Below are 24,116 nucleotides of genomic sequence, written 5' to 3'. Positions count from 1 at the left end.
AATGTTAAGTTGACCTGCTGAAACGGGGAAGAGGAATGGAAGTGCTGTTCTGTAGTGTGTCAGTATGAAATAGCCCTTTCTACACAGGCAGTTTTGTGTGTCATGTTCTAGTTCGCATACCACACAGACACCTCCGGTTCTCGTTCACTTAAACTGCTTAAATTAAATCTTATTTCAGGAAATGTTCTGGGATCTAACAGGGAAATACAGATCCCTCTGGGAAATAGTTCCCAGACCACTGAATTGCTTCAGCCGCACTCGCAGAACTCCGGTGCAACCCACTAGCATAAATAGTTTTTGACTTAAACCGTTTTCAACTTAAGAGAAAAACATCTTAGTTTCCTCATAAGCGTTTCACACAACCTTCGGCGTTACAGTTAAGACAGTAACTTAACCTAAGCAGGAAGCAACGCTGCATTAACAGAACACCAAAGCACTTCTAAATCCCAAAGTCAAGGCTTCTCCCAGTTTCAGCGCACACCAAGTCGCTCTCTTCGCCCCGCCCCTGTCCCGTAGCGCTCCGCCCAAGCCCCGCCCCCGGAAGCCCGCCTCTAACTCTGCGCGTGGGCAGCGGCCAACGGACCCGGAAGCGGAGAGCGCGGAACGGCGGTTGCTCTGCCCGGCAGTAAGTTTCTTCCTAGTGTTAAGTCTGCGCTTCCCAGCCCCTCCCCCAGCCCATCCTCAGGGTAGGGGAGTCACTGTGGACCTTAAATTGCAGCACCCGGCCCTCCGCCCCGAGTAAATCCAGTCGACGCCGTTACAGGTCTGGGGTCGTTTCCCTCTGGGTTTGAATTCGCTCTGAGGCTGGTCCCTGTGTTCGGCTTTTCGGCCTTCAGTCCACTTAGACACCGTCTTGGGCGCCGTTTTCCTGTTTTAGGCCCTTCACCGAGGGACCACCCCATCCCACCGTTATGTAAAGTCGTCTTCCTTGAGGAGGACCCGCGCCCCCACCTCGCCCCCGGCCCCTGGGGGCGGCACCGGCCGCCCCGCTCCCGGAGAGGCCGCATCCTCGCCCTGGTCCTGGGATTCGGGAGCCCGCCCTCTCCTGAGACACCCTCCCTCCAGCCCCTCTGTCCTCGCGGCTCCTCGGGCCGTCCTTCTGGCCCGCAGGCCTCCCCTGCGCCGTCAGCCCTTCCCCGCACCCCGCTGGGGGGGGTGACGCGGGCGAGCCCTGTAACACCCAGTGTCCCACGGTCCACCCCGCAGGAAAATGTGCTTTTCAAGTAGGGGGGCATCTTATTCCGTTGGCATCACTGTAAACATGTGGGCGAGGGGACTAGGAGAAGTAGACACAGCTGTTGATAGAGAAATAGGAAAACTAAGGGGAAAAAAAGAATGAGAACAGTTAGCAACACGGTGTGAAGGCCTATTGCAGTGAGTACTTGGCACGGTTGTCAGGGATCTTTTAGCCGTTGAGATCAGTTAAATCAGTCAGCCTCATACTCCGTTTTCTTCCCTTTTATGTGATCTGTTAAAGTAGCGAGCTGTGGGGTGCTATGAAGATGTTTCCCGCAGGTCCCTCTTAACTGTTGTCTGCACGTGATGAAGGATGGACTGGGGTGACTGGAACCTTCTCCCATCCCAGCCCCTCTATTCGTGATGAAGAGATTTGCTCAGAGCTTATTCCTAAGCTGATCCCGTTCCGTGTTTCCCCAGGAGGGCCAATTTCTTCATCGCCACACTGGATGCCCAGTGTCCTTCAGTTTGCAGCTTGTGTGCATTCCCGTTGAGAAGCTTGTGCCCAGAGGTCCCTGAGCCTCTCAGCCTTGTTTGCTCATGCATGCATGGAGGAGAGGAGGAAAAACGGGGAAGATAGAGGGACTTCTGTAAGAGTCTACAGGAGGGGGAGTTCCTGTCGTGGCTCAGTGGTTAACGAATCCAACTGGGAACCATGAGGTTTCAGGTTCGATCCCAGGCCTCGCTCAGTGGGGCTCTGATTAGACCCCTAGCCTGGGAACCTCCATATGCCATAGGTGCGGGCAGCCCTAGAAAAGACAATAAATAAATAAATAAAATGCCATCCTAAAAAAAAAAAAAAAAAAAAAAAGTCTGCAGGAGGGATGTGGAGGCAAATGTGGGCCCCTAGGTGAGCCCAGTGAGTGTTGTAGGCCCAAGGGCTGTGTAGAGCCCCTTGAAAAAGGATGTCTTGGTTCCGGCTGGAGCACCTGGAACTGGGTTTATGGATCCCAGTGAGGTGCATTAGATGGCTTGAGGTGCTATAGTGTCTTAGCTCATATTTCCTGGGACACAGATGCTGAGACTCAGATTTGTGGGCCTGGTTTAATTGAGTAACTACTGAGCACCCCTGTGGAGGAATGAAGGCAATGGGACCGGCAGAGGGAGGTGTATTCCTTTGGTGTTAGAACAAGTCCCAAGCTGAGCCTGCAGGAAGATGGGTGCTTCAGTCCTAATGGGTGTCTAGGTGTCCAGCAGAGTCCACTCCACTCAGTGCCTTCTGCAGGGTTTTTTGGGAGGGCAAGAGGCATCATGCATCCCATAGTGTAATTGTAGGGAAAACCTCAGAGAACATTTTGCGAGTTACCTTGTTCTCAGATATTTTGTGTTGCCAGTGAAGAAAGTTTCAGCAGCATTTTGGAAGAGACAAAGAATTTGGAGTGTTTTCTTTGAGGATGTTGGGGTCTCCCTGGGGCATGTAGTTTTGGGGGGTGACAGTGTTTGGGCTGAGGTCACTGCGAAAGTACGGTGTCTTGGGTCTCTTGGGTCTCGTGCGTCCTTGGCTGTCTTCATGTGTATCATTCCATCTAAATGCATGAGTTGTTGGGGCTTGAAATGTTGTGTGGGGCTTCATAGCAGGATGAGGGATCCTTGTGGATTGTCTGGGGAGTGTGTTGGGCTCCATAAGACTTTGTAAGTTTGAGTCTCAAAGGGAAACATTGGCTCTTAAGGTGCAGATGGCAGAAAGGTTTAATGGGGGGACCTCCTGGGGATGAGTTTAGGGGCACAACTTGAGAGGGGCAGAAGACCCTATGACTTGGGGGAAAAGATTGTTCTAGAAATAGAGGACCATCAACACCAAGGCAAATTGAAGTATAAAGCCTCGTTGTTGGGAAGATGGAGCTGCTACTTTCTTCCTGCCAGTGGTAATTTCTCTAGTGTCTTCTCCACGTATGTCCCAGAACACCACACACAGACACAACAGACACACACACACACAGACACACACACACACTATAGTCACAGGGCAGCTGGGGGTCAGGGGTGCAGAAGAGCAAGATGTTTTAAACTAAATGTGGAACCAGTGAGGAGAGACACTGTAGTCTGAGAAGGGAATCTGGAGGCAGGAAGGGGGCCTTGTCTGGGGGAGTCCGAGCCCTAATACTTGCAGGAAAACTCAGGAACTAGATGAAGGAAAAGCTCTGTCCATTCTCGCCAGGTGACCCCGTGCTCCCCAGTTAGTAGAGTTCAGATTGAGCTGAGCCAGTGAGGACACATGCAGAAAGGATCCTGGGTCCCTACGCAGCAGCGCACGCTCACCTCACATGCACACACGTTTCTCCACTGTCTCTACAGCGGCAGCGCTGGTGGTTTCCCACTTAGGTAACTTGAGAGGAAAAAATGTTTCCTCTCTTCCTGACTCACTTGTGTTTTCTCCCTCAAGTCCTTGAGCTTCCTCTCTACCTTTCTGTTCAGACACACACTTCCTGCAGTTCTTCCGCTGTGGGTTTGCACCATCCCAACAAGCCCATTCAAGTCAGGATCTCAGGCTGTGATTTTTTTTTTTTTTTTTTTTAAGCCCGTGTCATTGCAGAGAGAGAACTCTCAGCTCCCAAGAACTTTCCTCCGTCAAGGGGTCTAGGCTGCCAGGAGGCCTCTGCTGTTTCTGCTGATTTTAGGCTCTTTTATTTTCCAAAGCTGGTCTGCCCAGGCTCAGGCAGCTACCCCCTGAATGAGCTCACTGTGGTTCTAGTTGAACTTAGACTTGCTCTTTGCACCTGTTGAGGGCAAGGGGCATTGTCTGGGTGGAGGACCCTTGGCTCTGCCCTCCTGTGCTGTTCCTGGCCAGCCCCCTCCTCTCCCTTTACAGGGCAGAGGACCGCTGCCCACATCGGTCCCCCAAAGTGGCGACCACACGGGAGGGTGTACGGGTTTCACTTTGTGTTCTTCTCATTCATTCGCTGACTGATCCGTATTCTGGGCTGGTTTTGTCTGCCTCAAGGGTAAAATGATAAGCCAATGGCATATACTCCCCTCCCTTATCCAGGTTATTTTTATTTTATTTTCTTATTTCTGTTCTTTGCTGGCTGCCCCAGGGCACATGGAGTTCCCGGGCCAGGGATCAGAACCCAGCCGCAGTCACAACCTAAGCCACAGCTGCGGCAACCCTGGATCCTTAACCCGCTGTGTCAGGCCGGGGATCGAACCTGTGTCCCAGCATGCCCAAGACGCCACCAATCCCTTTGTGCCACAGCAGGAGCTCCCAGGTTTTTTGGTTTTTTTTTTCCCCCAGGTTACTTTTAAGTCGTGGAGATAAACACACCCTTTCCTTTACTTACAGCCACGCAGGTCAGCTGCCCCAGAGCAGGGACTAGTGCACTTGTTCTCCTCCGCCCCCTCTACTCCCTGCTTCTCCCAGACCTCATCCGTCCAGCCCTGCCTCCTCTGTGCTGCCCTGTGTGTGCGTGCATGCGGCTGATCTAAGTTGAAGAAAAATATGCAGCAACACTGCCTGGTCTCCCTTCAGATTCCTGGCTCTGTTCCCTCAAATTCTCTGTCGGATCCATTCCTTTCGCGCCCCCCCAGAAGTTTAACTCCTCCTCCCCCAACTTTTCTCTCAAAGACCTTGTTTCTTCTTCCACGAGCCCCTGAAGCAAAGGGACGAGATCCCCTCTGAGAGGCTCACTCCTCTGCCCCAGGGCCTGTGTGCTCTGTTCCGTTTTGACCAGCAACAGCACTCCCTGCTCCTGGCTGTGCCCCAGCTGCCAGCTCCACCCCTGTCAGCTCCTTTTGGCATCAGATATTTTGCATTTAGGAGCTTATTTTCATCAGCGTACACAGTCGGTGGAGTTGTGTGTCTTACAGACAGGGACAGACAAGCAGACACACACACTGACAAACACACAAACCTTATCATGTGCTCTACCATCTTTCAAACGAGGCATTCTTTTTTTTTTTTCTTTTTTTTTTTTTTTGTCTTTTTGCCTTTTGTAGGGCCGCTCCCTTGGCATATGGAGATTCCCAGGCTAGGAGTCCAATCAGAGCTGTAGCCACCTGCCTACGCCAGAGCCATAGCAATGGGGGATCCAAGCCGCGTCTGTGACCTACACCACAGCTCACAGCAACGCCGGATCCTTGACCCACTGAGCAAGGCCAGGGATAGAACTCACAACCTCATGGTTCCTAGTCGGATTCGTTAACCACTGAGCCAAGACGGGAACTCCAAGCATTCTTTTTTTTTAAAGGGTGATTATTCATTTTTTATTATGGTTCTCTGTTTTTATTTTATTTTATTTTATTTTTGGCCACACCCATAGCTGGCAGAAATTCCCAGACCTGGGATCAAACCCACGTCACAGCAGTGACGCCAGAGCCTTAACCTGCTGAGCCAGTAGAGAGCTCCTAAGCATTCTTTTTTTTTTTTTTCCCTCTTTTTAGGGCCACACCCTCGGCATATGGACGTTCTCAGGCTAGGGGTCAAATTGGAGCTCTAACTGCTCGCCTACACCACAGCCACAGCAATGGGGATCTGAGCTACACCGCAGCCCACGGCAGTGCCGGGTCCCCAACCCACTGAGCGAGGCCAGGGATCAAGCCCGTGTCCTCATGGATACCAGTTGGATTTGTTTCCACTGAGCCACAGCGGGAACTACTAAAACAAAGCATGCTCAATTAAATGCATTTTCCCCCTATTGAGTACCCTTTTTAAACAATCCATTTCAGAGCACGGTGTACTAAAACCTTGCCTGTGTTCTTTGTCTTCACTTCTTGCCTCCAGTTACCGTTTGAACATCATCCATTCAGGCTTTCACATCCACCGTTCCTCAGATGCTGCCTTTTCCACAGGCACCAACGACCTCTTCATTTCTCAATCCAGTAATTTACTCCTTTTCTCACCTTGCCTGCCAAAATCAGCAGCAAGTTGCACAGATGGCTCTTTCTTTTCTTTTTTCAAGTTTTACTGAAGTCTAGTTGATTTACAAGGTTGTAAATTGTAACCTTGAAAGAAAGACTGGTTTTCTTGACCTTAAAGACATCCCGTTAACCTTTAGAAATCTCGGAGGTCTTATTGTGGCCCAGTGATAACTAACCAGACTAGTAACCATGGGGATGCAGGTTTGATCCCTGGCCTCTGTTAGTGGGTTAAGGATCCGGTGTTGTGAGCTGTGGTGTAGGCCAGCAGCTGCAGCTCTGATTGCACCCTTAGCCTAGGAGCTTCCATATGCCGCAGGTGCGGCTCTAAAAAAAAAAAAAAAAAAAAAAAACCTTTAAAAATGTCTTTGCTTCAGTTTTCTTCTCCCCTCCCTATTCACCTCTCACTCTCCCCCGATGGGTTTTTCTGAACTCCCTGATCTCTGAATGTGGGGGCATCCACAGGCTTAGTCCTTGAACCTTTTCTCTTGTTTACACCCACTGCCTTTCCTCATCATCTCGTCGCGTGGCTTTCAGCACCACCCACTTGTCTCCCAGTTTCCTTCTCAAGCCTAGATCTCTCCCTTGAAATAGATAAAATACATAACATTATTTATCATTGTTTTAAGATACTGAAGAAAAAATAGGGGGTTCCCGTCATGGCTCAGCAGAAACGAATATGACAAGTATCCATGAAGATGCAGGTTCAATCCCTGGCCTGGCTCAGTGGGTTAAGGATCTGGCATTGCCATGGGCTGTGGTGTAGGTCACAGACATGGCTTGGATGCTTTGTTGCTGTGGCTGTGGTGTAGGCTGGCAGCTATAGCTCTGATTAGACGCCTAGCCTCGGAACCTCCAGATGCTGCAGGTGCAGCCCTAGAAAGCAAAAAAAAAAAAAAAAAAGGTAAAATGACTGATGGTTCATTTGTGCTCTATATTAGATTCCAGATATAAGTAATATCATATGGTATTTGTCTTTTTCTTTAACAAACTCATGGGCATGCATGGAGAACAGACTTGTGGTTGCCAGGGGGAGGGGGAGGGAGTGGGAGTTTGGGGTTGGTAGATGCAAACTATAGCATTTGGAGTGGATAAGCAATGAGATCCTGCTGCATAGCACAGGGAACTATATCTAATCACTTGTGATGGAACATGATGGAGGATAATGTGAGAAAAAGAATGTGTGTGTGTGTGTGTGTGTGTGTGTATATATATATGTATGACTGGGTCACTTTGCTGTACAGCAGAAATTGACAGAACATTGTCAATCAACTATAATAAAAAAATTTTAATTAAAAAAATAAAGGGGAGTTCCCGTCGTGGCGCAGTGGTTAACGAATCCGACTAGGAACCATGAGGTTGTGGGTTTGATCCCTGGCCTCGCTCAGTGAGTTAAGGATCCGGCGTTGCTGTGAGCTGTGGTGTGGGTTGCAGACGCAGCTCGGATCCCAAGTTGCTGTGGCTCTGGCATAGGTCGGCGGCTATAGCTCCGATTTGACCCCTAGCCTGGGAACCTCCATATGCCGCAGGAGCGGCCCAAGAAATGGCAAAAAGACAAAAAAAAAATAATAATAATAATAATGAAGAAAAAAAGAGTGATGGAATACACACTTGCTAAAATTCTCTTGAGCTATGGAAGATGAATGTTTGGAGACCAAAACGGGGCTTTTCCGCTTCCCCTGATGCCTGTCTGACCTCCTCTCCTGCTTGTCTCCTCCTCACCCTGCTCCAGCCACTCCAGTCTCCTTCCTTTTCCTGGGCCAAGGTCACTGCTGTCTCAGTGCCCTCTCAGTGGTGTCTCTGTCTCAAACTATCTGCTCCTATGCAGGTGACAGACACCCTTCCTCCCCGAGGCGTTTGTTGTGCTGTCACCGTCTGAGTGGAGCCTTCTCTGACCACCCCCCTTCCCCATTCAACCTGCCAGCCACACCCCGACCTCTGGTCCCTAATGCCTGCTCTGCAAGTTTCCTTCCTTCTCTTTCTTCCCCTTTCACTGGCTGGGTCCCTGTGGCCCCAAGCCCCCAGGGCAGAGCAGAGCCACAGGGAGGTGGCACCACTTTCAGAATGCTGTAGCAATAGACAAGAACAAGTGTCAGCAAGGGCGAGGGTAAAAAGGACCCCTCCTGCACTGTTGGTGGAAATGTAAATAGTCCAGCAGTCTTGGAACACGCTGTGGAAGCTTCTTCAAAAGCTAAAACTAGAGCAGACAGACAACCTAGCAATCTCATTGTAGCTGTTTACCCAAAGGAAACAAAAGCAGAATTTGGAAGATGTCTGAATTCCCCAGGTGATTCCATTCTGGATCCATCCTTGAGCAGCAAGGCTCCGTGTCCTCCCAATCCTGAGAGCTGGGATCTGGGCTGAGGGGGCGGGGATGGAGCAGGGCTACTTTGTGACCTGCAGGGGATTGTGGGGTCCAGCTGAGGTGCCCATGGCCACAGTAAAGGTAAGGTCCTCATCAGGAGGGGAGCTCGATCTCAAGAAAGGGTGGGAAAGCTCCCCTGTTGGTCTCTGTGCGGGAGTTTCCTGTCCTGAGTCCCTCCTGTGACCGTGGGTGACAGAGGCCTGTCTCTTCCACATGGTGAGCTCTCCCCTGTGTGTGTGGTTGTGGCACAGGAAGGAGGTGTGTTGATTCTAAGCATCATCTTTTTCAACTTTCAGGATTGATCTCTAAAGACTCATGTTGCCTGAGGAAGAAATCCAGAAGAGGAGGGAAAGGAAAGGAAAGGAGTCAGGAATGGCTGTTTCTCAGGTAAAGTCATAGTCTCAATTGACTGTTTCATCTGTCCTTCCAAAATCCCTTTCTTTGGACTTGCCAGTCTTCTCTGACACTAAAGAGTGTTCTTGCTCAATGAAAGTATTTTTTTTTTGTCATGATTTTTAATTATCTAAGAATTTCTCAACTCTACTATTTTGATAATTTTTTCCTTAATCTGTTAAATTAATGTTTACCACTAATAACTTTTCCAATTTTGAATCAATATCTTATCTGGAATAAACAAATTCTGTTTGGCTTTTGTTAATAACTACATATCTAAATTTAAATGGATAAAACTGTATTTGTATTTTCAATTACATGTATTTTATCAAAATTAAAGTATTAGATATTTGTTCATATTTGTACCATTTTTTTACTAACCTACCCTAGAATAATGTTGACAAACTAAATTAAGTACAGTTAGTACATTTGCATTGTCCCAGAGATGCTGCAATGAATAAAAATTATATATATTATACATATATATATATATATATTTTTTTTTGGTGTCTTTTTAGGGCCACATACGCGGCATATGGAGGTTCCAGGCTAGGGGTCTAATTGGAGCTGTAGCTGCCAGCCTACACCAGAGCCACAGCATTGTGGGATCCAAGCCGTGTCTGCGACCTACACCACAGCCCACGGCACCGCCAGATCCTTAACCCACTGAGCAAGGCCAGGGATTGAACCCACAACCTCATGGTTCCTAGTCGGATTCGTTTCCGCTACACCACGATGGGAGCTCCCTAAAAATGATAATTAAATATCATCCAAGGCGTTCTCTAGTGGCTCAGTAGGTTAAAGATCTGGCATTGTCATTACTGTGGCTTGGGCTGCTCCTGTGGCGGGAGTTTGATCCCTGGCCCATGAACCTCCACATGCTGGCAGACATGGCCAAGAAAATAATAATAATCCAGAATACATTGAGAAATAGTTGCTCTCATTTTAGTGAATTGTGTGTTGCCATGTGTGTGTTAGTGTGTGGATATTCACGTCCATGACATTGTCATTTTATAAATGTTTTATGTTTTTCTGAAATTGAAAACATATCTTAATTCTTTTTTACACTATCGTGTTGGTAATTTAAGTAGTAAGCATGGTGACATTGTGTGTGGATGTGTACATATGCATATATCATGATTTTTTATGCATTTGCTTTTTTTTTTGTTTCTTTTTCCGTTTTGGCTGCCTCGTGGGATATGGAGTTCCTGGGCCAGGGATCAAATCCAAGCCAGAGCTGCAGCCTAAGCCACAGCTGAGGCAACACCAGATCCTTAACCCACTGCACCCGGCCAGAGATCAATCCTGAGTTCCTATCTCTGCAGAGGCATCATTGATCCTGTTGCGCCACAGTGGGAGCTCCTCAGTCAATGTACTTTTAATACTCAACTCTTTGATTTTTGGGGGTTCGATTTTAAAGGCCAGTCGCCTGAGTTCAGATGCTTGCTCTGTCATTTCTTAGCTGTTTGTTCTGAGGCAAGTTTCTCTCTTTTTTCTTTTTTGGCTGAGCCAAAATTCGCAGGCCAGGAATCCACCCTGAGCCACAGCAGTGACCACACTGAATCCTTAACCACTGTGCCATCCCGGAACCCCTGAAGCAAGTTTCTTGAAGTGTCTATGACCCAGTTTGCTCCTTTGTGAGGTGGGAAGGGGTCCTTCTCTATGAGCTCTTATGTTGGTAACATGTTAACACATGTAAAGTGCTAAGAGTAATACTTCGCACAGGGGAAACGTTCAAATACAGTCAGTCATTCCTATGTCATCCTCATCATGGTTTTAAGATCCCGATCTTTCTTTAAAGCCACTGTGGACTTGGTCGTCTCCGAAGACCGCGCTTGGCCCCAGCTCGCCTGCATGTTCCACCTCAGCGTGTAGAGCATCATACCTGACACCCCTGTGTCCACAGTCCCTGTTACCTTTTTACTTGAACATTTCGTGTATTGGCCACAAAAATCAGTCATGCACACGGACGTGGCTGATAATCCTAATCTCTTAAGGAAGCAAAGAAATTACAACTTCGGGCACGTAACTTGCTCAAAATGCCTCTATTCAAATCCATCAGAACAAACTCTTCAACCCAATGGATCCTCTTGGTTTATTTGGAGGGCTTTTGTTTGGGTTTTTTTTTTTTTTTTTTTTTTTGCTTTTTAGGGCCCCAACAGGAGCTCCTCTCTTCTCATTTTGTGTGATGAAAAGAATGCTCCTCAGGGCCCCTCGGTGAAACGGGTTTTCCTTTCAGGGACCATTGACCTTGGAGGACGTGGCCATCAAGTTCTCTCCGGAGGAGTGGGCCTGCCTGGACCCTGCCCAGAGGGCCTTGTACAGGGACGTGATGCTGGAGACCTGCAGGAACCTGCTCTCCCTGGGTGAGCATCGCTTCCCTCCGGGAGTCGGGATCTGCCCTTGGGTATCTTTGCGTTTTCCCTCTTGTGCCTCTTGGGAGCCTCTCTGCCTTGCTTGACTGATCTCAAAGCCCTTTGGACTCAGATATGCTGTAGCATCAGGAGTTTAAACTCACTCTTCTTTGGGTGATCTGCCCACTTCATGATATACTAGCATTTGTTCCGGAGCTTAAGTATTTACAAAGCCCAGTGGCCAACTTAAAATATCAAATTCCCTACTTTCTGCCCCTGTGCTTTTGAATCATTGTTCTTGGAAGAGGCTGGCCATCTGCCTGTTACACCCTCCCCTCGGCATTTGGAAGGAAGGAGACAGTGCCTGACCTCGTGAAGTATTTTTCCAGTCCCATCTGTAGTGTCCTGCTCCTCAGCTGGATAGGGAGCTGGGATTCTGGAAATGTCCAAGGGCCCTGTGTCCCTTTTTATAAGTACAAATTCCTGTTTCTTTTTTTCTTTTTTCTTTTTTTTTTAGGGCCACACCCATGGCAGATGGAGGTTCCCAGGCTAGAGGTCGAATGGGAGCTACAGCTGCCGGCCTGCACCACAGCCACAGCCACACAGGATCTGAGCCACGTCTGCGACCTCCACCACAGCTCATGGCAATGCCAGATCTGTGACCCACTGAGCGAGGCCAGGGATCAAACCCATGTCCTCAGGGATCCGAGTTGGATTCATTTCCGCTGTGCCGCAAGAGGAACTCAAATTTCTGTTTCTGGTGTGAATGGTATCTCCATTTTGGAGCAAGGGAAAGAGCTGGGGGCTCTGAAGAGTGAAGAGAAAATAGCAAAAAAAAAATCTAACAAGTGGGAATGTATGAAAGGTGCCAGCAGAGCTCAGAAAGAGAGAGGGGAAACCACACCATTCATAGAGTTGGGGAAACTTTCCTAAAGTGGCAGGTTTCTAGGGGAACACAAACGTTTATTTCCTGGGAACGCTTGAAGGCAGGTTTTCTTCTCTGTAACTTACCGATCCATCCCTCGACATGTAGAATTTGTCTTTTCACCCTCCAGTGGCGCTGCAGGTCCAGCAGAGCCCAAGGCACGGTTGTCACCGTGCTCTGCCCTCCACTGTCTGGCTCCTGCAACCACTTTGTTTCCTTGACTTGGAGGAGCGTGGGACGGACTGTTTCGAACGGGTCACTTTTCCGCTTGGTCCCCTCTTTCTGTTCTTGATTGCATCAGATGCTTGGTTCTCAGTCTGTTTTGATCAGAGCTTGTGCCTCCACAGTCTTCCTCCCTGGACTTTTCCCTGTTCCGTCTCCATTTGCTGTGCTTGGAAGACCTATCAGGAGATGGGAAAGCACGGGCTGCTCTTGGACGCCGTCTGTCCCCCCAGAACCTGCAGAGAGCTGTCTCCAGCCCTGTCTGCCTGTTCAGATCCCGCAGCCCTTCTGGTTATTTTTGCCACACAGTTTGGTGTGGGGAGGGGGATGGATCATCTGTGATTGTTACTTAGCAAAACTGTAGACAGTGGACAGAGAGATCTTCTCTTTGATCCCTACGTGGTCAGTCCTAAGTGAGGCATATACCAGTCTTGCAGGCTCTTAGCATGGCATCCGTGGGCAGAGTGCAAGGTCCCATCTCCAGATCCTGCAATATCTGATCCCACCTCTTGTTATTTTTCTACCTTATGCACTGCTGTACGTGGTTGGGGAAAATAGAAAATTCTCCTTTTTCTTTTCTGTCTTTTCTTTCTCTTTTTTGTTTTTGTTTTTTAGGGCCACAAATACAGCAGGTGGAAGTTCCCAGGCTAGGGGTTGAATCAGAGCTGTCGCTGCTGGCCACAGCCACAGCCCCAGCAATGCCAGATCCGAGCCTGTCTGTGACCTGTATCACAGCTCACGAAAATGCTGGATCCTTAACCCTGATCGAGGCCAGGGATCGAATCCATGTCCTCATGGATACTAGTTGGATTCGTTTCTGCTGTGCCACAGTGGGAACTCTGTAAATTCTTCCTGGTTTCATACTCTCTTAGGTTTGTATGAATTTGCCTCTGAAACTTGCTTTTGAAATACACAGTCCTCGGGTCCAAAATTTTATCCTATTTTTTGCTGTGGTAGTCCACCTTTCAGTAACAAATGCTTTCTGGTGGACTCTCCTGTGGAGTGGCTTTACTTGGTAACAAAATTCTTTTTTTTTTTTTTTTTTTTTTGTTTTTTGTCTTTTTGCCATTTCTTGGGCTGCTCCCGCTGCATATGGAGGTTCCCAGGCTAGGGGTCAAATCGGAGCTGTAGCCGCCAGCCTGTGCCAGAGCCACAACAACGTGGGATCCGAGCCGTGTCTGCAACCTACACCACAGCTCACAGCAACGCCGGATCCTTAACCCACTGAGCAAGGCCAGGGATCGAACCCACAACCTCATGGTTCCTAGTCAGATTCGTTAACCACGGAGCCACGAGAGGAACTCCGGTAACAAAATTCTTGATGGAGAACACCTACATACCTTTGCTCACATGTTGCAGTGTTATCCTGCTACGCATAGAAGTGCCACCTGAAGCATGAGTGGTCAGCATGTCCCAGGATGCTGAGGGTTCTGAGGGAACTTGAAGTTGTCTGATGCCTTCAGTGATGTACCATAATTCATTGTGTTTAAGCCACTGCTGCTTTCATCTTGTACATGTCTGTGTGTCATAAATGAACTTGATTTTTATTTTTTTCATCATTAGCTCCATATTTTTTGATGATAGTGTTCTTTGCTTCATATTTGCAATGTGTAGGAGGGAGAATTGGGAAATGGATGTTGTTTTCTATAGTTTACAGTATTTCCTTCTTCAGAGTTAAGCAGCAGTTCCAAAGAATACACTTCGTCCAGAAAATTTTGCAAACGTATTCTTATTAATTCCCTTTTCTTTTCACCTAACTTAGTACTGAAACTTGTTACATTTTTTGAATTAAATTTGTTAAAATTCTTATGTTGGGAATTGTTAACATATTGAGAATGTGTGATTTTTTTTATTGTTGCTCTTAATCCCAGAAATACCCTTAAATTGACTTGCTGCAATTTGTTATATAAAATTCATCACTTTTTCTGTTGTATGTTTTCCATTTGCTACATACAATTTGTTGAGTTTTGTGTAAATTTCACTGAGTTTTTATTTTGGGGCTTGACTGCTATATTCTAATAATTAACACTCCCTGTTTTGATTCACACATCCATGTTGATAAACTGAATTAATGTTTATATATATCATTATATTTTACAGGAAATTTAGCTCATTTCTTGTTCTTCACGGACTTCTTCAACAATGTTGTTGTTGTTGTTTGTTCTCTTTGGCTGCACTCAAGATACACAGAAATTCCCAGGCCAGGAATTGAACCCAAGCCACCGCAATGACAGTGCCAGATCCTTAACCACTAGGCCACCAGGAAATTCCTTCACTGTTGTTTCTAATACCTGTATTTTCTGCAAAAGTTCTAACATTCTGGAAATTGCATTCTTTTTTAAAATTTATTTTATTGAAGTGTGGTTGATTTCCAGTGTCGTGTTAGTTTCTGATGTACAGCAAAGTGATTCAGACATACATACAAACAGTAGTTTGCATCTGCTAATCCAAACTCCCAATCCATTCCTACTACCCCTTATGGAAATTGCCTTTTTTTTTTCAGCCAAGCCCGTGGCATGTGGAAATTCCTGGGTCTGGGGTCAAACCCATGCCACAGCAGCAACCTGAGCCACTGCAGGACAGTGCCAATTCCTTAACCCACTGCATCACAAGGGAGCTCCCTGGAAATTGCATTCCTTTTTTTTTTTTTTTTTTTTTTTGGTCTTTTTAGGCTATATGGAAGCTCCCAGGCCAGGGATTGATACCACAACTCTGCAGTGACCCGAGCCACTGAGGTCAGGTTCTTAATCCACGGCCACAGCAAGAACTCTAAAATGGACAATTTTTGATATTTCACATAAGTGGACTCATACAGTATGTTTTGTGACTGGTTTAATTTCCTTTCATGTAACATGCTCAGGTTCATCCACGTTGTGGCAAGTGATAGGATTTGAGTCTTTGGGGGTTTCCTTCTTTTTGTGCATTTATCTGTCAGTGGACATTTGGGTTGCTTCTGCCTCTCAGCTACTGTGAATAATGCTTCTGTGAACATGCCTATGCAGGTGTCTCTCCAAGATCCTGCTTTCAGTTACTTTGTTTCACATACCAGAAAACAGAACTGCTAGATCATAGGTCTCTTAGTTAGTTTCCGCTCCTATAACAACATGCCATAGACTGCCTGGCAAATTAACAACAGAAATGTATTTCTCTCCCTTCTGGAGGCTGGAAGTCTGAGAGCACAGTCTCAGCCTGGTTGGGTTCTGAGGCGGCCCCTCAGAGCTGCGAGAACCCTCGGAATTTCCTGAGCCAGGACAGCAGTAGGAACATCTTCTGTTACAACATTAGGTGTCTTGTCCCCAGCGTCTGAAATTACTTCAGAGCCACGAAGGTAAAATGGGGTGTCTTGTTATTTATTCATAACAAACCCCTTTCCGTCACAGCTGAGTTTATGGCAACGAAGTGACTTTTGGACATTCCCTAAACGGGAGGCTGGTGGCCAGGGGAACCAGCCATGTGACTAGAAGGTTGGAACTTTCAGTCTAACCCTTGACCTTCTGGAGGGGAGAGGGGCTGGAGATTGAGTTTACTTGCCAGTAGCCGCTGGTTTAATCAATCATGCCTTGGTCATAAAGCCTCCATGCAAACCTACGAGGAGAGGGTTCTGAGCGTTTTTAGGTTGGTGAACACGTGGAGACTGGGGGAGAACAGGGGACTAGTGGTCAGAAGCCCGGGTGACATCCTGGACTTGTGTTTGGCATCTGAAGTGTGGGATTGGGGGCAGTTTTATAACACCAAGCCCTTAGCCTGTCATATATGACATTATCTCCAGGTGGATAGTGTCTCAATTGAGTTTAACGGTGGGACCCCAGCTGATGGCTGAACGTTGTTTGCTGGCATGAAGAACCACCCCCACCCCCATCATGGAATTGCCGATCAGACCCTTTTATAGAGTTCTTTGCATATTCCCTGTATTTCCGTATTATCAAATAGATGATTTGCAGATACTTTTCCCAGACCATAGATTGTCTTTTCAATCTACTGAGTGTGCTTTAATGCACAATACTTTTTAATTTTGATGTAGTCCAGTTTATCCGATTGGACTTCTTTTGTCTGTGCTTCCGACGTCATATCTCATATATCATTGCTGAATTCAACATCATGAAGGTTTCCTCCTGCGTTCCCTGCTAGGAGTTTTAGACTTGGTCTTATGTATGGATGTATGTGGTGTAAGGCAATGGTCCCACTATATTCTTCCACATGGGCTTATCCAGTTTTTTCAGCACCTTTTGTGGAATGTACTTACATTCTCCCATTAAGTAATCTTTTTCTATTATTTTTTATTTTTATTATTATTAAAATATAGTTGATCTACAGTGTTTCATCAAGCTCTCTTGTACAACAAAGTGACCCAGTCACACACATTTCCCTCTGCTGTACAGTAGGATCCCATTGCCCATCCATTCCAAATGTGAGTTTGCACCCCAAATCCCCATAGTGCCCATCCATCCCCCTCCCTCCCCTTCCCCCCACCCCAAAGAACCCCAGGTCTATTCTTCTTGGCCATGATGTTTCTGGTTTTTTATTGCTTCTTTGTTTGTTATTTTTAGACAGGATCATTTGTTCCCTATTTTAGATTCCACGAATAAGTGATATCGTACGGTATTTGTCTTTTTCTTTCTAGCTTGCCTCACTTAGTGTGAGAGTCTCTTGCTCCATTCCTGTCAAATAATCTTGACAACCGAGCGGTACATCATTTGACCACGTACACAGGAGTTTATTTCTCACATCTCTGTTGTGTTCCGCTGGTCTGTCTTTATGCCAGTACCACACCGCTTTGATTAGCTTAGTTTTGTGATAATTTTTGAAATAAGCAAGTGAAAGACCTCCAACTTTGTTCTTTTCAAGCTTACTTTTGCAGTTCATTGTCTCTTGCATACTTTATTTGAATCTCAGGATGGATTGTCTCTTTCTACGAGCAACACTTGAAATTTTGCTAGGTGTTGCACTGGATGTGTTGATCACTTTGGGTAGTAGTGACAACCTGACAATATTGTCTTCCAATCCATCAACTTGCGATATCTTTGCATTTATTTGTGACTTTTCTGATATTCTTCAGCAGTGTTTTTAGTTTACAGTATTGAAATTTACTTTGGTAAGATTATGCCTGAGTGTCTTATACTCTTTTTTTTTTTTTTTTTGGTATTTCTTGGGCCGCTCCCATGGCATATGGAGGTTCCCAGGCTAGGGGTCGAATCGGAGCTGTAGCCACCGGCCTATGCCAGAGCCACAGCAACGCAGGATCCGAGCCACGTCTGCAACCTACACCACAGCTCACGGCAACGCCGGATCGTTAACCCACTGAGCAAGGACAGGGATCGAACCCGCAACCTCATGGTTCCTAGTCGGATTCGTTAACCACTGCGCCTCGACGGGAACTCCCTGAGTGTCTTATACTCTTTGATGTTACTTTAAGCGGAATTGTTTTCTCTTTTTTTTTTTTCAGATTGTTTGTCATTAATATATAAACACAGTTGATTTTTACATGTTGCTGTATCTTGCAACTTTTCTGAGTTTATTCATTTCAACAGGATTTTTGCAGAATTTTCAGGTTTTTTTCTGCATGTTAGATCATAGCAGCAGAAAACATAACTTTCTTTCCTTTTTCTGGTTGGGTACCTTTTCTTTCCTTTTCGGCCTATTCTGGTTAAGACTTCTAGTAACTTTTTTTCACTAATAAGTTTTATGCAAATAGTGAGCGCATGTATCATTGTCTTGTTCCTGATCTTCAAGGAAAAGCTTTCAGTCTTTCAACATTGAGTATGATATTAGCTCTGAGCATTTAATAGATGTCCTTTTTTGTGTTGAGGTAGTTGTTTTGTAGTCCACTTTATTGAGTATTTTTAACTTGTTAATTTTTGTCAGATGGTTTTCCTGCATCAATTGAAATGATCATGTAGCTTTTTTTTTCTTTCACTCTATTAATGTTCAGATTTACATTGAAAAGTCTTTATATGTTGAACCATCCTTGCATTCCAAAAATATATTTCCCCTTAGTCATGGGACGTAATTCTCTTAATGTGCTGTTGAATTTGGTTTACTTTTGTTTTATTTGTGATTTTTTTTAATTAATTAATTTATTTTTGGCTGCACCATGGCATGGCGGAAGTTCCCAGGCCAGAGATCAAATCAGTGCCACAACAGTGACAACGCTGGATCCTTAACCACTAGGCCACCAGGAAACTCCCTTATTTATGATTTTTTTCATCAGTATTCATCAGCAGTATTGGTCTGTGGTTTTCCTATAGTGTCTGTCAGCTTTAGTGTAAGAGTAATTCCGGTGTTTGGAAGTGTTTCCTCTACTTCAGTTTATTTTGAAGTGTTTGAAGGAGCTTGGTGTTAATTGTTTTAAAATGTTGGCTAGAATTTAGCAGTGAAGCTATCTGGCTTTACTTTATTGAATGGTTTTGGATTAGTTGATTCAATCTCCTTAATAGACATAGGTCTGTTCAGTTTTTTTATTTCCTCATTGTTCATTCTTCAGAGATTGTGTTGCTAAAAATTTATCCATTTCCCAAGTGGTGCAGTGTGTTAAGGATCCAGCAGTTGTCACTGCCATGGCACAGTTTGATCCCTGGCCTGGAACTTCCACATTCCCTGGCCTTTCGACCAAAAACAAAAAGAAGTTGGGGATCACATCTACCTCATTTACCACTGTATCTCCTTTGTCTGGTTCACTGTCTGGTTCAAATTAAGTCCTCATTTTTTTTTTTTTTTTGCTTTTTTTAAGGCTGCACGCATGGCATATGGAAGTTCCCAGGCTAGGGGTTACAATTGGAGCTATAGCTGCCAGCCAGAGCCACAGCAGCATCTGATCCAAGCCACATCGGCAACCTACACCACAGCTCCTGGCAATGGTGGAGCAAGGCCAGGGATCAAACCTGCAACCTCATGGTTCCTAGTTGGATTCGTTTCCACTGTGCCACAATGGGAACTCCTCAATAAATATTTTTTAGAAAGAGAAAGGACTTCCCGTCGTCTCTCAGTGGTAACAAACCTGGCTAGTATCCATGAGGATGCGGGTTCAATCCCTGGCCTCAATCAGTGGGTTAAGGATTCGGCATTGCCAGGAGCTGAAGTGTAGGCTGGCAGCTGCAGCTCCAATTCAACCCCCAGCCTGGGAATTTCCATATGCCACAGGTGTGATCCTAAAAAGAAAAAGAAAGGGAAAAAAAAAGATATATATTTTGTACTCTTATAAATTGTTTATAATTGATTTATCGTCTCAATGCTAAAATGGTTTTGCAATCCTAAACTGCTGGTTATTTAGATTATTTGTTAGATAAGTTTGTTTTGGATTCTTTACCCTCACAGTACTTTGTCTGTTTGTATTTATTTATGTAGTAATTACGAAGAAAATATAATAGTTTTTTCTTCTCAGTTATGAGACAGCAGTATGTTTACGGCCAGCAGGTATGTTTTTGGAGGTCACGGTGAAGAATACCCTTTCTTTAGCAGCTAATGTAAGTTTGCACAATATGAGTGTTTTTGTCATAGGGTGTTTGACTAGGTTACCCTAACATTAATTTGAATTACATGTGATTATCCTTTCTTTAATAAATCCTATTTCTTTAGTGTGTCTAAAAATTTGAAGATCATGGTTGGGAAATTGTATAACTCTGTTTAGGATAAATATTACTCCTGGTGTAATAGCACATTTTCAACCTGAATCCTTTATTTACGATCTGTAATTAATAGGATACCTTTGATTCTTTATATCTTGTAGCCGTCTCACATATGCAGGCGATCAAGAAATTAAAACCAAAAGCGAACGTTGACATGGGAGAAGCATTACAGACAGTGATGTTGGGAAGACATGAAAGCCACGGAATCGGAGATTTTTATTTCAAGGAAATCCAGGACCCCGTGCATATCTTTGGGTGTCAGTGGAGAGATGATGAAAGAAATTACAAAAAAATGCCCATAACCCATAGCGAATGTCTCACTGACAGAAGAGATGGACCTATTAGAAGGGATGTCGGAATCAAGCCTGTTGAAAACAGGCTCACATTAAGCTTTCGGAATGAGCTGCGTGTTTTTAAAGGTCAAGAGAAGGTGGGTGAACTTAATCAAGCTGACAAGACTATCAGCCGTAGTGCCTCATTTTCACCACTGCAAACAATTTCTCCCATTGTCCACCGCAGCATTTCTCATACGCATGGGAGTGATTTTATGCATCCTTCAGTACTGACACAAGACCAGAAAGCGTACAAGGGAAAACCTTACCAATGCGATGAGTGTGGCAAAACCTTTCCCTACAGCTCAAACCTCAGCAGACACCAGTTAATCCATACAGGAGAGAAGCCATATAATTGTGATATATGTGGCAAGGAGTTTAGTCGAAATTCACACCTTGCGTGTCATCGGAGAGTTCATACTGGAGAGAAACCTTACAAGTGTAACGAGTGTGGCAAAACCTTTAATCAGCGCTCCAACCTCACCAGACATCAGATAATCCATACAAGAGAGAAAGCGTATGAATGCGATGTCTGTGGCAAGGTCTTTAGTCGAAAATCAGTCCTTGCAAGTCACCAGACAGCGCATTTTGGAGAGAAATCTTACAAGTGTAATGAATGTGGCAAAGCCTTTAGGAAGCGCTCAGGCCTTACTCAACATAAGAGAATCCACACTGGAGAGAAACCTTACCTCTGCGTTGAGTGCGGGAAAGCCTTTAGGAAGCATTCAAACCTTACTCAGCATAAGACAATCCATACTGGCGAGAAACCTTACAAGTGCAGTGCCTGTGGCAAAGCATTTAGTGTGCATTCAGCCTTAAGGAACCACCAGGTGATCCATACAGGAGAGAGGCCATATAAATGTGACATCTGTGGCAAGGTCTTTAGTCGAAACTCCATCCTCGCCAGTCATCAGAGGCTACATACGGGAGAGAAACCGTACACATGCAACGTGTGTGGTAAGTCGTTCATTCAGCGTTCACTCCTTTGGATCCATGAGAAGGTTCATAGTGGGGAGAAGCCTTACAAGTGTAATCAATGTGGCAAAGCCTTTCCCGTGCGGTCAATCCTTACCCAGCATATGAGGATCCACACTGGAGAGAAACCTTACATCTGTATCGAGTGTGGCAAAGCCTTCACGAAACAGTCCAATCTTTCTCAACATAAGACAATTCACACGGGAGAGAAACCGTATAAATGTGAGGAGTGCGGCAAAGCCTTTACCCAAGTTTCAAGTCTCAGCAGACATCAGAAGAGGCATCCGGGAAAGAAACCCCAGCAATGCAGTGGGTGTGTCAAGGCTTTTATCCGACATTCGCAGCTTTCAGATGATGAGAGAACTCATACTGGAGAGAAACTGCACAAATGTGATGTGTGCTGCAAGGCTTGCAGCCAACATCCAGAACTTTGGGGTCAGGAGAGAAGTCACCCCGGAGAACTCAAATGTAGTGTGTGTGGCAAGGCTTTTAGCCAGCATTCAAGCCTTGTGGCACACCAGAGAATTCATACCGGAGAAAAGCCTTACAAATGTAATAAATGCGATAAGGCTTTTAGCCAACGTTCACAACTTTGGCGTCATGAGCGAACTCACCTCGGAGAGAAATCTCATCAATGCAACGAATGCGGCAAAGCCTTTACGGATCGTTCCCATCTTAATCGACATAAGATAATTCATACGGGTGAGAAGCCTTACAAATGCCATGTGTGTGGCAGAGCTTTTACCCAATTTGCAAACCTTGCTCGGCATCAGAAAATACATACTGAAAAGAAGCATTGTAAACCTAGGAGTTCCCGTCGTGGCTCTGTGGTTAACAAATCCAACTAGGAACCATGAGGTTGCGGGTTCGATACCCGGCCTCGATCCGTGGGTTAAGGATCCGGCATTGCCGTGAGCTGTGGTGTAGGTCGCAGATGCGGCTGGGATCCCATGTTGCTGTGCCTCTGGCGCAGGCCAGGAGCTACAGCTCTGATTAGACCCCTAGCCTGGGAACCTCCATATGCCGTGGGTGCAGCCCTAAAAGGACAAAAAACAAAATAAATAAACAAACAAACAAACCCAATATATGTAGCGCTGCTCTTAGTAAAAGCTGAAGCTATGAGGATCCTCCGAGAATTCATAATAGAAGGAAACCTTGCAAATACAATGACTGGGATAAAACTTATGCAAGTGTTAAAGCCTTAAAATCACAGATTCCGTCAAGGAGAGAAATCATGTATAATTTATGTGTATGACAAAGCCTGTAATACCAGGCCTTTGGTATCAGAATGTACATCTCTTTTTTTAAGTTGTTTATTTTACAGTTGCACCCACAGCACATGGAAGTTCCCGGACCAGGGATTAAATCTGAGCCACCGCAGCAACGCTGGATCCTTTAACCCACTGCAGCGGGCTGGGGATCGAAGCCCCACCTCCACAGCAACCCGAGCCACTGGCAGTTAGATTCCACAGCGGGAACTCCCAGCATATACACCTTTGAGAGAAACCACACAAGTGCGATGACTGTATCACAAAGGTTATCCAAAGTTTAAGCCTCGCGGCACATAACAGAATTCTTAGTGGAGAGAAACCTTGCAAAGGTAATGACTGTGACCAGCTTTATCAAAACGGGTACCTTTGTGCTCAGGAAGGAATTCATGTCAGATAGGAGCCATACAAGCATGTCAGGGCCTTTAGGCAGTGACCTCAGGACGTTATACCCCACAGAAGTCCTACTCAACAGAAATGTTACAAAGGTAGCGGTGATTCTTACACACATAGGAAACTTTATACTGGAGAAACTAGGCCTGTCAGCGGAACCAAGGATATCTGGGGGAAAGTGTGATTATCTTCTTCAGCTTGCAAGATTTTTTTTTTTTTTTCTATTATTTGAGGTTTCTAGAAAAGGCTCCATTGCCGGTGGGTGACATGCAACCTGAGGTTCGAAACCCACGGATGTGATCGTTTCATTCCATGCTTTTTCATTTGTCACCATGAGGATCTCAGGGCAGGGACCGGTGCGCTGCAAGGACCTGCTTCATCCGGTGGGGTTTATTCATACCCACGTAACCTAGAAAACGAGGACACAGTTTTAAGATGCAGTGTGGCGTAAACGAGAGACCATGGGGGATGGCAGAACCCGTGAACACTAATAATACATTGTTTGGCTGTCTAAGTTGTGTGGCGTCTATAACAGTCTCTCTCCATGTTAGAGTCAAGGAACTTGCAGTTTTGAAAATGTGCTATGTTCATAATCGGCATTTCAGTTGTGTGCTCCATGGTGTATCCCAGGTTACGTCTGAAGCTCTAATAAAAATATCCTACTAGTGAACTTTTCAGATTCTCTCCCCCAAATAACCTGCCTCCCCATTCATGATGGACCCAATTTGACTATAGTTCTACGTGGTTTTTTGCGTGTGGAGGTGAAAATCAGACCCCTGGGTTGCAGCTTTATGTGAGATGAAAATAGAAATAGAGGAGTTCCCGTCGTGGCTCTGTGGTTAACGAATCCGACTAGGAACCCTGAGCTTGCGGGTTCGATCCCTGGCCTTGCTCAGTGGGTGAAGGATCCAGTGTTGCCATGAGCTGTGGTGTAGGTTGCAGATGCGGCTCGGATCCCGAGTTGCTGTGGTTCTGGCGTAGGCCAGCGGCTACAGCTCCAATTAGACCCCTAGCTTGGGAATCTCCATATGCCGCAGGAGCGGCCCAAGAAATGGCAAAAAAAAAAGACAAAAAAAAAGAAAGAAAATAGAAATAGAGTAAGCATAAGAAAAATACACGAGAATAGGAGAACATTTCAGAAGTAAAGATAACAGCCTATTTTTTGTGCTTGGTGCACTAA

The 24,116-nt window shown here is 45.7% G+C and overlaps 1 protein-coding gene across 3 annotated transcripts; it reads left to right on the top strand.

The window, feature by feature from the left end:
- The first annotated feature begins 576 nt into the window (after window positions 1-576).
- On the top strand, window positions 577-23,606 carry LOC100627241 (uncharacterized). Of its 3 annotated transcripts, none has more exons than XM_021097245.2 (4): window positions 577-625; window positions 8,749-8,839; window positions 11,085-11,211; window positions 20,070-23,606. In XM_021097245.2, the coding sequence occupies exons 2-4, from the start codon at window positions 8,768-8,770 to the stop codon at window positions 22,121-22,123; spliced, it is 2,253 nt and encodes a 750-aa protein (XP_020952904.2). In that variant the 5' UTR covers window positions 577-625; window positions 8,749-8,767; the 3' UTR covers window positions 22,124-23,606. The 3 variants fall into 3 exon arrangements, with proteins under 3 accessions (XP_020952904.2, XP_020952905.2, XP_020952908.2); XM_021097246.2 differs by having other exon boundaries at window positions 577-763; XM_021097249.2 differs by lacking the exon at window positions 11,085-11,211.
- Window positions 23,607-24,116: the final 510 nt, after the last annotated feature.

The sequence above is a fragment of the Sus scrofa genome, chromosome 6 (assembly GCF_054392235.1).
Source record: "Sus scrofa isolate SSC_HxYL_T2T_F1_AM1 chromosome 6, Sscrofa_HxYL_maternal_Yorkshire_Landrace_v2.0, whole genome shotgun sequence".
Taxonomy (NCBI): Eukaryota; Metazoa; Chordata; class Mammalia; order Artiodactyla; family Suidae; genus Sus; species Sus scrofa.
This window is presented reverse-complemented; position numbering and strand designations above follow the sequence as displayed.